Raw genomic sequence first — 13,590 nt, forward strand, 5'->3', positions numbered from 1 at the left:
CACCATCTGAAGCTCAACCTCAACAAAACTGAGCTGCTCTTCTTCCCGTGCAAGACCTCCTTACTTCCTGAGCTCTCAATCATGGTTGATGGCACCACAGTGACTGCCTCTCACTCTGCCAAGAGCTTGGGGGTGGTCCTGGATGACCAACTGGACCTCAAGGAGCACATCAAGGCAACATCACGGTCCTGCAGATTCCTTCTGTACAACATCAGAAGGATTCGACCATACCTGACGACGCACTCCACCCAGCTGCTCGTCCAGGCTACGGTGACCTCTCGCCTTGATTACTGCAACTCTCTCCTTGCAAGCCTGCCAGCTTGTGCCATACAGCCACTACAGATGATTCAGAATGCCGCTGCCCGACTCATCTACAACCTTCCCAAATTCTCCCACGTCACTCCTCTGCTGCGATCACTCCACTGGCTACCGGTCGCCGCCAGGATCCGGTTCAAAGCCCTGACCCTTGCCTACACTGCTGCCAACAGGACAGCCCCCATCTACTTGCAGGACATGACTCGATTCTATGTGCCTGCTCGACCACTCCGCTCTGCGGCAGCAGGGCGCCTTGTAACCCCTCCCACCCGCCCAAAGGGATCACAGAGCTTCTCCACCCTAGCTCCCCAGTGGTGGAACGAACTCCCCGTCCCTCTCCGAACCTCCCCCTCACTACCCATCTTCCGCCGTGGCCTGAAGACTCATCTCTTCAGACTATACCTAGACTAACCACCACCACGCTGTATATTTCACTCTTTAAACCCCCCCCCCTCCCTTTTCATGACACTTGTTACATGTTGCCCCATCCCAGCACTTTTTTTGTATTTTTTTTTTCACAGTAATTTGTATTTGTCCTAATACTGTAGCTTATTCTTCTGCCTAGTTGGCTTTGCAGAGGTTAGGTCAGAATAGTGTTCACTGTGTGAACTGTGTTCTTGGTTAGAAATAGCTGTACAAAATAAGTATTGTACCTTACTGAACCTGTGTTTAGCAGTTGTCTATGACCATGAAATGCTCTTTTTGTACGTCGCTTTGGATAAAAGCATCTGCCAAATAAATGTAATGTAAAAATGTAATGCTCTCTACTCGTCCACCCACCTGTGCCCTCAACCTGATACCTCATATGTCATCTAGTCCATCACTTCTTACATCATCCCATTAATCACCTCCCTGGCAGTGGTGTAAAAAAAAAATTTGTCATGGGCCCTGCTGCAAAATTATTGTTGGGTCCCCACCCCACCCCTTTCTTTTGGAAAGAAAAACTAGTAGCTACAAATATCCATCCATTATCTACATCCGCTTATCCTGGGCAGGGTTGTGGGGGTGCTGGTGCCTATTAGCTATAAATATAATTCAGGAATTAAAATAAGAATGGCCAATTATAAAATTTTAACATAGGCCATAACACAACCAAGACATACAACATAAGCATTTTCCTGGGAAAAAAAATCCTAAATGTAGTGCATTAATGTGAACATAATACAAAGATAAGAGAGTCTGCTAAATTCCTAAAAGTAAATGTAATTGGGTCAGTTCAGTTGGCTACAAATTTTCATCCTTCATAGAGTCACAGACCTTGTGGATCGTGCGCAAAAAAAGTATTGTAGTTGGTACAGTAGGCTACCAACACAAAGTATAGCCTACTTCACTTGTTTGGCTGTTTAAGGTTAAAATGGGCCTACACTTTAACATAGCATGCGGGGGAACTCTGAAAGCAATTATGGAACATCTGTAACTTGAAATATAATTCTGGCTTGCTCACAAGGCGAATAATATTACGAATACTAATCGTTTGAATTTACGTTACATTGCTACTATTGCCACCACCTCAATACAATCCAATCCTTGGCTCCGCATGGCCACCTCCCGAAAGAAACCGGTGTCGGTGACGTCAATCCCCTCTGCTCAGACCCCGGATGAAGCTGCCATTGGGGGGAAGTGGACTGGGCTTCACAATAACTGGAGATTTTTAGGAGTGACGAAAAAACGGCTAAGAACCTACCGTGGAACGAAATTGTGTACAGTTTTGAACTGTGGACGTTTCAGAGACCACCCGCACTGTCTTGAAGGCGGCCCAAGTGTAAACTGTGCGAACAGGACAAACAGAATTGAGCCGCGGGACTGTGCTGCTGGGTGTACGTGCTGTGTGGAAAAAATATAGCTGGCCAGCTACTGTGCTAAACTGAAGAGGAAACGCGGTGCTTGGAAAGACATTGAGTAAAAGGCTCCAATCGAATCCCGGGGCTTGTTTAATGAATTAACGTTATGTCTGCCACAAGTATTGACCCTCAGGTAGGCAGGACGGGAAATGCCGGGCCATGTTCTTCTGTTTCGAAGGCCTTCGCAGCAAGGAAATGGAATTTGCATCCAGCAAGCTAGTTGTAAGAATAGAGGGGAGCTAGCTTTAGCCTTCCAATGTTCACGTTAGCTAGCTAGCTAGCTAGCTATATATTTGATGTTCGAACGTGACACGAATAACGCGTTACAGTGGCCAAATATTGCTATATTCGCGTAAGCTAACGTTAGCCATCAAATGCAATATGTGTTTAGCTAACTAGCTTAGAGAGCTATGCTGTGGGGGAGGTTTTTTTAAAGATTGGCTCAGTCATTTACGAGAATCCAACTAGCTGTAGTAGCTACTTTGGATTTAGCCATCCAGCTAACGATAGCTAGCTACCAATCTCTGTGATTTAGTGGTGGTAATGCAGCTTGTTACAGTTAGCTAGCTAGCTATTTGCTAACTAACTTGCCTATCATAAACTAGTCCTAGTCCAACGGGAACCGTACCTTCCCTTCCTGTTTGGTGCGGGGAGGGGGTTTTCGATAATGGTGTAATGTGTTGCTAGTTACATGTCTCTCTTTTGCATGTTATCCGTTTATACATGGAAATGAAGAGACCAAAAGGACAAGACTCTAAAGGTGAGAGAAACGGTACACTATTTTGTGTCTAGCTAGCAAGCTGCATGGCCATCTAGAAATGCATCCTGCTAGCTCGCTAACTTATAATTATGGGGGGGGGGGGGTCGTCTGACACACATGTGGTTTTCCTCCCGCGGAAGATCACGGTGAAATGTGGGATACAGCATATAACGGGAATACGCGTGGAATATCTGGACTATGTCCAGCAAACGTTAGCTAGCCAGCAAGCTACATTTCACGACCCAGCTAGCTAACATTAGCGAACCTGATAGCGAGCTAAACGTTGTCAACAAGGCCAAAGTGCCACTCTCACGACTCATGAAAAGATTGCGTGCAGCTAGCCAACTGCTTTTGTTACAATCTGATCACCTGATAATTTTACAGTTCCTGCGCAGTTAAACACGCTTACTTGATTATTCTATAGTTAAACAGTTTTTCTAAGCTATATTTAGCATGACGTTGCTATGCCTAACATTAGCTAGTAACATGCGTGAAGCCCGGGTTCACCAAGTGCAATTCACATATTGCTCACGGTCCTGCTTTAATGTCATAGCTTTTATCTGCGCAATATACCGCTGACGGTTTTCAGAATTGTTTTCTTATTTGATGGAATTGTTGTTTCGGAGTAAATTAGTTTTTTGGCGCTTATTTATGTATCATTGTGCTATTTTTGATAATATTACATTTGCATTTTGCGAAAACAAAATGAAGTATTATTGCTGTGAACTCTAGGTTTTCCTTTGGGGCTGAATTTCTTAGCAATGTGTGGGGAGCATCTATAGCACTAGGTTATATGACACTGAAACACAGTCTGGTGGCATTTTTGTGTACGTTTGTTTTAATCGGTCTACAAATTACAGGTTTGTTTTCCAAGTTGAGGCATCTCTGCTCAGCTATGACATGTCACTGGAGAAGTTACGGATTAATTTCTTTCATTGTCAGATATGAAACGCACCGATATATAATTCGCCCGCGCATACAAACCAGTGTGTGTTGCTGGCAGGTGCTCATTAAAATGCAACACAGGCAGAAGTTGTTGCATTGCAGCACTTGTGATTTTTGTGGTTTTATCGCTCCTTCACCTCTCCTAATTACGTGGAGAGAAGGTCACTTTTGTTTTGAGCAATACAGACAGCCACAAGGATGTTTTTTGGAAGTCTCTTTTCTTTTTAGTTAATATGGTTGTACCGATGCAACTAACTACAGTAGCTTTAGTTTAGCATAACTGAGTGAGTGATGGGTTTTTGGCATGGAAAGGAAGTTTCATGTGTTGTGTACACACATTCATTTTGAAGTATCACATTAAACATTTAACATACAATCATGCACATGTTCAGATACCATAAGAACCAGAGCTGGTGTGTGTGTGGCCATAGTAAATCAGATTATCTTCCTTATTATGGACAGGGTAATAGAAACCCTGCACAGACCTGTCCTTGCCCTATTTTTGCAATCGTGGTCCTGCAATACAGCTCATTGATGTCACTTTGTGGTTACAGGCAGAACTGTTGTCACTTCCAGGTGAAAACTGTGACATCTCTGCACTTTCAGGGCTGTTTCTGCCAGCAGTGAGAATTTTGTGCTCAAAAGTCATTTCAGAGCAGTCTCTGTGCAGACCTTTCTGATCTTCATATTACATGGATGGGTCAACTCTTAGTTATTAGTCTATCCAGGCAACGTGTAAATTAATTGATCTGCCCAGTGTTCTGCTGTGAACTGATGCCCCTCTGCATGCTGTATTCATACCAGTGCATGGGTCAGTGTCAAATGTGCCCCCCCCATTCCTATTGGCCATGCAAAGATGTCTTCGCCAATCAGAGCAGGAGAGATTCTGTATGCTAACAAATGTACTATTTGGTGTTTGTACGTGTATTCATTAGCTGTGGCTATGTCTGCACTGGCAAAGCGAATAATGCATTAGCGGATGTGATCACAATAATGGATAATGGCGGCTCTGTGTTTTGTTGATACTTATGAAAAAAACCCTTTGCAGTATTCTTCATTTGAATTTCTCTCCACCTGGGAGCAGTGAATTTTTTTTTTTAAACCAGCAGGCTCTTCATCTTTCAGTAAAGATGCTATGTTGGAATATGTGATCCATTTGCTTAGTCATTCATCAGATCTATGGCATTGGATGGTATATTGGTTTTGTTTTGTTGGAGTGTTTCACACTCAAGTATGACCCCTCCTCCTGCAATACTGACTCTTTAAGGCAAGGTCTTTTGGTGATTACCCTTGTGTGTGTTCTTGTAGAGGTTTTAATGACGTTGAATAATCATATGTTCATACAACCTTTCCTCACCCAGTGCAAAATGGTTCACTTCACCAGAAGGAAACTGTCCATGACAATGATTTTGAGCCCTACCTCACCAGCCAGTCCAACCAGGTGAGTGGGGTGGAAGCAAGGGGGTGTGGGGTGTGGTGGCCGTTATATGACTTAATGATGTTTGTTTCAGTTTTGATTGACATTACTCCCTGTTTAATTAAAAATCTTGTCTAGTTGGACCCTGCTCATTTGTGGGTTTTTTACACTGTCTGTTAATGTGTGGTTGGTGATTTCTCTGGCCCAGGGTTCAAACGATACCACAGCATCCGCATAGCTAGCTAGCTAGCACCCTGTAACTTTGGACCTTCTTGCTGCATTCAGATAGCCAGACCTCTGGTCTGCGGTTGGGTCGTGGCAGGTTGTCAGGACAAGGAAGTTGACTGCCATGGCATGTGGTGATTGGCTCCATCTCTCAGGCTGCTGGTGTTTTATTGAACGGTGAATTGTGTCTAAATTTTGTGGGGCTTTGGAGCAGATCTGTTCAGGAAACAACCTGTCCATTCCCTCTCTTTCTCGCTCTCATGTCCTGCGATGTCACCAGATGAAGATGTAGGTGTGGTCCCACATATAAGATCTAGTTTCATATTCGTGAGATTTTATTAGCCGCAAATGTAGAAAGCTCAGAAGTCACTTTGTATTTTGTATATTGGTTTAATGATTTCGGGCAGTCATCCGGTTAAATGATGCTAATAGCTCAATAACCTGGCTCTGATGCTATGGCTTACAGGGAAGCCCTTGCTCTGTGCAGAGGTTGTCAATGAGCCCTGCTGGTACTTCTCTCTGTTTTCCTCCTCATTATTTATGCCACTGCTGTAGCATGAACTCCCCCTGAGGGGGGGGGGGCCGGAGGTTGCCGTACTGATCCATGGGTCCTTACAGCTGGAGTGAGGATTGATCCGTCGTCCCATGACGCCAAGTTATTGACCCCGCTCCAGTTGTGCTTTAAGGAATAAAGAGAGGAGTTGTGAGATGATCCCTTGTAGACCAGATCCTCTTAACTCTGCCCACCTGCTCTCATACAGAGACATTTAACGGCAGGAAAGGCCTGATGAATTTCTGATGAGGTATTTGCGGTGGGATAGATAATGCTGTGTAACTGGTGGCTAATCTGAGCCGTTAGCAGTGCCAATGTGCTGTAGGCATGGTCAGGGCAGGCCTAGGGCACCTTGGCTAGAGACTGACAGCATATGGTCATATCCAGCATTGTGTCATTTCAGGCCTGGGATTCAACTCCCTGAGGAGAATATTCTTCCAAACGTTTTAATTTTGTTACTTTTTAGTTTGTATTTATCGTAACTTTGTTAATGTAGTCTTCTGTGCTCAACCTGAATAGCTTAAGCTTCTTGTAAGTTTTACCCCTCATACCTGGAACCGGTTTGGTTGCCCTTCTTCATACTTTTTCAAGAGAAGCTTATCAATAGGTTTCCTAAAGAAAATGGATCTGAAATTTCAATACTGGACTGCCACAGTGTCTAACTTAAATCCAGAAAGCCTGCTGAGTCTACTGGTTTAACTGCAGTCTCGGGAATGGTTCATTCTCTGCTGGTTTTCAGTGTGTTTCAGCTCTGAAGCTTATGTCTTGTCAGTGTTTGGGCACATGCCGTGTTTCCAAGGCCTAAAGGAGCTGCTAATTGAAAGGAAAAAACTCATAAACCTGCAAACCCTGGACTGGAGTTTGCGGTCCCTTCTTTAGAAGGGGTCTCCTACCACTCTGCATTGCATTTTGTTTGTGTTTGCGGGTTATATAAGACAGCAACTCTGAAATAAAATGTCTTTTATCTTCTAGAACAACAGCTACCAGTCCATGACGGACCCCTACATGTCAAGCTACTATCCCCCCTCTATCGGCTTCCCCTACCCCCTGAGCGAGGCACCCTGGTCCACGGGCGGGGACCCACCGATCCCCTACCTGACCCCCTACGCACCCCTCAGCAATGGGGACCACCATTTTATGCACGATACGGTTTTCGGGCAGCCTGGGGGACTGGGGAGTAACATCTACCAGCACAGGTTCAACTTCTTCCCTGAGAACCCGGCCTTCTCGGCCTGGGGCACCAGCGGCTCCCAGGGACAGCAGACTCAGAGCTCAGCGTACGGGGGCAGCTACAGCTACCCGCCCAGCTCCCTGGGGGGCACCCTGGTGGACGGGCAGACTGGTTTCCACAGCGAAACCATGAGTAAGGCCCCTGGGATGAACAGCCTGGAGCAGGGCATGGTGGGGCTGAAGATCGGGGGCGAACTGGCGGGGTCGGGTGTCAAGGCCGTGGGCTCCATGATCGGCGGGGCAGCGGGAAACGGCGGGGCGCCCATCGGCATGCCGCCGCCCAAGCCGGCGTCCTGGGCGGCCATCGCCAGCAAACCCGCCAAGCCGCAGCTGAAGGTTAAGACCAAGCCTGGCATGCCCCTCCCAGGTGGGGCTCTCCCACCCCCGCCGATCAAACACAACATGGACATTGGCACCTGGGACAACAAGGGCCCTGCCTCAAAACCGCCCCCTTCCCACCAACCCCTCCCCCACCCTCATGGCCACACCCACCCTCTCCCCCCGCCCCAGCAGGCCCCGCCCCCCCTGCAGTCGCCGCAGTCCCTGGCGCAACAGCAGCTCTCCCTGCAGGCCCCACCCCACCAGGCCCAGCCCCTTCACAACCCCTACCAGAACCACGCCCAGGCCCCACCTCCGCAAACCCGCTGGGTTGCCCCCCGCAACCGTAACCTCGGTTACGGGCAGGGAGGGGCCGTCGACGGGGGTGGCGGAGGCTCCTCTTCCTCTGGCGGAGGTGGCCCCCCAGGGGCGGGACCCGGCGGGGTGGGGGCGGGGCCTGGAGGGGCGGAGTCCCACCCAGTGCTGGAAAAGCTGCGGGCGGCGCACAGCTACAACCCAAAGGACTTTGACTGGAACCTGCGCACCGGCCGCGTCTTCATCATCAAGAGCTACTCCGAAGACGACATCCACCGCTCCATCAAGTACTCCATCTGGTGCAGCACGGAGCACGGCAACAAGCGCCTGGACGCCGCCTTCCGCGCCATGGCGACCAAGGGCCCGGTGTACCTGCTGTTCAGCGTGAACGGCAGCGGGCACTTCTGCGGCGTGGCCGAGATGCGCTCGCCCGTGGACTACGGCACCAGCGCCGGCGTCTGGTCCCAGGACAAGTGGAAGGGCAAGTTCGACGTCAACTGGCTGTTTGTGAAGGACGTGCCCAACAGCCAGCTGAGGCACATCCGCCTGGAGAACAACGACAACAAGCCCGTCACCAACTCACGGGACACGCAGGAGGTGCCGCTGGAGAAGGCCAAGCAGGTGCTGAAGATCATCGCCACCTACAAGCACACCACCTCCATCTTCGACGACTTCTCCCACTACGAGAAGCGGCAGGAGGAGGAGGAGGTGGTGCGCAAGGTAACCCTGCTCCGAAACCCGCACGTGCACACGTCTGCAAACCGGCATATGTATAAATGCAGGCACACCCGCACGTGCACGTGCACACACACACACCTGCAGACGAACGCACGTACAAATACAGACGCGCACAGGCATACATGCATACTTGCGTATACACATACACGCAAGCATGTATATGTGCACAAAGAATACACACACATATGCACCCAGGCAGGCACGCCACTCAACGCACATACGCGCACTAGTGAATCAATACATGCATGTACTTGCACATACGTGTGGACACACCAGTTGCATACTGTTTTTGTGAAACTGCTTCTGCACAGCTGGTGTAGTAGTGTGCTTCAAACATCTCTAATGTTTGTTTTTGTAATGTATCTCTCCGTGGGTTTTCTTACTCTCAGTGGGATGTAAAGGCCTGCGTTTTCCAGTGTTGTGAGGTCAGTTGACTTTTCTCTGTAAAGTCTCCTGGAGCAGAGACGCGTTTTCTGTTTTCTCTGTGTCTCCCAGCACAGAGACACATCTGCATGCTGCAGGGACAGATTAAAACTCTGTGATTGGGCAGTCTGGGCTCTGCCTCCGTCTGATTGGTCCCAGGCTTTAGCCAGCCTGTTGAGCAGCAGCCCAGCCCTGCAGCTGGGGTTGGTGTGCCCTTTTCAGTCTCTCGGCTCTTCTCTGAGTCAGGGCTGTGAGTGTTAACTCCAGGCGTTCATTTCCAAGTCCCCTGTACCAGCTGCTAAGGATGCCTCTCCAAATGATACCGTATTCATCTGTACCTACTGCAGTAGCATCCATTATTACCTCATATACCTTGGGTTATGTCATCAATACACATCTGTGCATCCCTTGTTCTATCAAGTAAATATACATTTTTAGTCCCTTGTTTGATTTGTTGTACCTTGTATATTTACTATGTATTTTGTGGTTGTGTAGTTTCTTTAGGAGTGAAATGAGTTTTGGGCTGGTCAGAAGTTCCAGTATTCCTCACATCCCTTATTGCTGTTGTTTATCTGTCAATCTGTGTAATTGTATTTAATGTAAAACTCATGAGTGTTAGTTAGCCTCTCTCTCTCTGTCTTTCTCTCACTCTCTGACTGACTGTGTCCATTTGATTTCACAGAACTTTGAACCTGCGCCCATCCAGAACCGGTCTCGACTTGACCAGGTACTGTACCAGAGCCCCCGAAGTGCCCGTGGAAGTGTGTGAGCGTGTGTGTGAGCGTGTGTGTGCACGCCTGCGAATGAGCGTGCGCGAGTGTCAGTGATCACGCGGGGAGGGGAGGCTGCATGGGGAGAAGGTTGCTGTGGTCATGGCAACATCAGGACCATCACGTTATTACTGCCGCCGTTGCCGTGGGTCCGTTGCAGCGCAAAGACCTGCAATAGAATGCACTGGTGTCTGTCTGTGAGCGGTTGCTAACCACCCCCCCCCCCCCTTCTCTTCTCCCGTCACAGGAACGCCAAAATCGAAGTAAACAATAGAAGACTGTACACTTGGCTCAGTCAACAGTTATAATAGGACTGACATTTTGAAATTTAAAACAAGGAAAAAGAAAAATGAAATGGAAAAATGAATCTTTTTTTTTTTCTTCTATTTAATTCTGGTGACTCGGGCCAGCGTCGAGAACTCTGCTTTGTGCCGCAGGTACTTGAGCTGTGCAGGGACAAAGCAGGTTCATATATCAAGTAGCTTCAGCCATTTGTGTTCTCCCTCCCTCCCCCTTTTTATTTCTGTTTCTCCTGCCTTTTAGTCAGACTTGTGTCAATATGCCCTCCCTTCACCCCTCTTTATTTTTAATATAATTTGAAATGTAATCAGGGTTCTGCTGCACCTGTAATTACTCCTGGCCAGTTACTATTTTGTACAATCAACAAAAAAAACCCGGATGTGTTCTAGCCTTTTTTGACCAGTAGATGGCAGTGTGGTAGTGTTATGGGGGTCGGCGGTACGACCCTGCTGAAGATGCTTAGGCAGTTGGGCTAGAACAGGACAATGACAGATGGAATGACCTATGACAAAATTTTGATGTAAAACTATATTTTTTGAATTATGTATTTCTTGGCATATTACTGTTGTGACAACTTTAAGAAAAGAGTCAATTCAGAAAACATGTGCTATTATTGTTCTTTTTTTTCCTTCTTTCTTTTTTGGAGCCTTAATAATAATTATTTTGAAATGACACGGGGAAATAGAATAATCTTTACTTAAACTATAACAGTACTAGAGAATCAGGGAAAGAGGCTGTCATTGATAACTGTATTTTCAGTTTCAGTTTTTCTCTGCCCTTTGGGTGAGAATGCGGTCATGTTTGAGGTCTGCTTTGGATCTTAACAATACAACTCAATTGTGTTTTTTTTCTTGTTTTGTTTTGTTTTTTTAAATGATGATGACGTAACCGTAACTGTTCCATATTTTCCAGCAGGATGTCTGTTCCTGTGTTTAAGCCAGTCTGAGAAAAAAGTGTAGCACTCACTGCTTTTTTAAAAAATCAATGAGAAAACGTGATTTTTTTTTTTGTTTGGTTTTTTTTTGTTAAATTAGAACGATGTGATGATGTAATTGCAACATTGGAGTGAATTGTTTATAACATTTGGAAATCACTTTTTTGAGTTGCAAGTCACTTAACCTTCTTTCTCTGTCTGCTTGATCATTTTTGTTTGTTTTTGTTTTTTTTTTTGTCCTCAGTAATGCTAAGCTTTAATGTAGGAACATATAGTAAGAGAGAAAGCCTCAAAAATGTGTAACCTGAAATTAATGTTACTGATTTACTGTCCAGAGTAAGAAAAACAAGAACGAAATAACGATTTTTTTGTGTGTCATTATTTGAACTGTGTGTGTGTGTGTGTGTTTGTGTCTGTGTATGTCTGCGTCTGCGTCTGAGTGTTTGCATCTGTGTGCATTTGAAGTGTAGCTAAAACAGTCCTTATTGGAAACACCAAATGTAGCTGAAATTGTTTTATCTATATTTTTAACATCAAAAGGTATATTCCTTGTTAGAACAAAACAATTTTTATTACTGCAGCATTACTACTGTGTGTGTGTGCACGCGCATGTGCTTGTGTGTGTGTATTCATATATATATACGCACATACACACTCTACCGGTCAAAAGTTTTAGTACACTTGTTTTTTAGTACTCTTGAGTACACATTACTTGTTTTGTTTTTTTTTTTAACTATTTAAGCAGTTTAACTTATGTAAATAACATTGAATGGCACATGGTAAGAAATTAATAGTCACAAGGTAAGAAGCAATAGAAATGAAAAAGATGGTTTTACTTCATAGAATAGTGACCTAAACTTTGGAGTCCATTAAAAAGCCACATTTGTCTAAATAAACAGCTGAACAAATTCTTTCCATTATCGAACAAGCTTCTATAGCAGTGTTGGTGTGAACTTTAAGAACCATGTGATTGTCATTGTAGAAACAAAATGGTATAAATATTCTCAGTAGTTATTGTTGGAAAAGGTGGCTATTTTGATGAATCTAAGATTTGGATCATTTTTTTTTTTTTTTTTTTTTTTAAATAAAAGGCTTTTCCTTTCATTTTTTATGTCTGATTGATTGAAAATTGTGGGTGTACTAAAACTTTTGACCAGGTGTGTGTGTGTGTGTGTGTGTGTGTGTGTGTGTATATATATATATATATATATATATGTGTGTGTGTGTGTGTGTAAACGTCTTAAATATTTACCACTGGCTGTGGCCACAGGGAGAATGAGTGTTTGTGATGCCCTTAATGGGTGGAGTTTCTGAGCTCAATGCGTCGGGCTTGTGTGCAAAGTGGGCGGGCCTACACTGTTTATAGCACTAGGATTGGTTCATATCTGTGAGGCTCTGGTGGTAACGCCACACAGTCCAGGGCTCACAGGGCCGCACTCTTCACAGGGCTGGAGAGCTCCACATGCGGGAGGAAGTCTTCCTGAAAGCTGGCTGAAAAACTGACTGTCCTTTTGTGGTAATGCTGTATGTATAGTTGGCAGCCAACGGGGGATGCTCACTTTTTAATTTTGATTATTTAAGCTGGGTACTGTTTCCAGGGTTACCGTTTTTTGCATCTAACTGTCCATCACCATCTTAGTTTCTGGTCTGTGCGAACTGCACTAATTCCGCATGGGTAGCGATTTAAATGTGCCGTGCTCACCTGATTGTAGCCCAGGACCCTGCTGATTTTCATGTCACAGTGTTAAATGGGACATTCACACAGAGACGAGCATGAACAGTTTGCTGTATCCAGTGTCTTACACCTGTCTGTTTCCTGGATTGTAATTGTGTTTTAAGCAAATATTGTTCTCACCGTTACCGCTGACCTTGTCAGAGTTTCAGCTGTTGAGGTCAAATGTCATAGTTTCATTTTATCTAAAATCTTTGACTCAGCTGTAAGTCTTAATGAAAACATGGGCCTCTTGCAGCTCACTTACCACGAACTACAAAGCACACCGTAGGTACTGTAAGGGTATTAACACTCAAACATGTAGTCAGGGCCAAAGCACATATTGATTCATATGTAAAACGTTGGCTTGTAAAGTAAAATTTACCCTACAAGCTACTGGTAGCCATTGAGAAGCAATGTGTGTCCTTTTATCTGTTCAGCCAGGAAATGAAACCGTGACTAATGTGCTTTGAATCTATAAGCATGTGAAAAAATCTAAGTTTCAGCCTCAAATTAAAGTAGCATGCCTGGGATATTTTCAAAATATTTTTTATTAAATCTATATTGTGATGTTCACAGGTTGCCCAACTTGGATTCAAACTTTATAACCAGAATGAACCAGAATTTCTTTTATGAGAATTTTTTCCACACTGGCCAAACATCCTTCCACTGCTTACCGATCTTTCAGTTGAGTACTTGAGAATCTTCAATTTTTCCTTTTATTTTTTTTATTGGTTTATTTTTCAGGGACAATGCACACCAATCAACAGTCAAACTGTAAATGAGCCAGAGTTA

At 45.3% G+C, this 13,590-nt stretch overlaps 1 protein-coding gene across 1 annotated transcript; it reads left to right on the top strand.

Moving 5' to 3' along the window:
* The first annotated feature begins 1,879 nt into the window (after nucleotides 1-1,879).
* LOC135237268 (YTH domain-containing family protein 1-like) lies at nucleotides 1,880-11,449 on the top strand. Its single transcript, XM_064304203.1, has 6 exons — nucleotides 1,880-2,289; nucleotides 2,892-2,916; nucleotides 5,223-5,302; nucleotides 7,029-8,639; nucleotides 9,763-9,807; nucleotides 10,098-11,449. The coding sequence occupies exons 1-6, from the start codon at nucleotides 2,263-2,265 to the stop codon at nucleotides 10,122-10,124; spliced, it is 1,815 nt and encodes a 604-aa protein (XP_064160273.1). The 5' UTR covers nucleotides 1,880-2,262; the 3' UTR covers nucleotides 10,125-11,449.
* Nucleotides 11,450-13,590: the final 2,141 nt, after the last annotated feature.

The sequence above is a fragment of the Anguilla rostrata genome, chromosome 13 (assembly GCF_018555375.3).
Source record: "Anguilla rostrata isolate EN2019 chromosome 13, ASM1855537v3, whole genome shotgun sequence".
Taxonomy (NCBI): domain Eukaryota; kingdom Metazoa; phylum Chordata; class Actinopteri; order Anguilliformes; family Anguillidae; genus Anguilla; species Anguilla rostrata.

Coding starts and splice junctions, on each gene's coding strand:
- LOC135237268 (XM_064304203.1), top strand. CDS start 2,263: ATGTCTGCCACAAGTATTGACCCTCAG. Junction 2,290..2,891: donor CCACAAGTATTGACCCTCAG/GTAGGCAGGACG, acceptor ATGGAAATGAAG/AGACCAAAAGGACAAGACTC. Junction 2,917..5,222: donor AAAAGGACAAGACTCTAAAG/GTGAGAGAAACG, acceptor TTCCTCACCCAG/TGCAAAATGGTTCACTTCAC.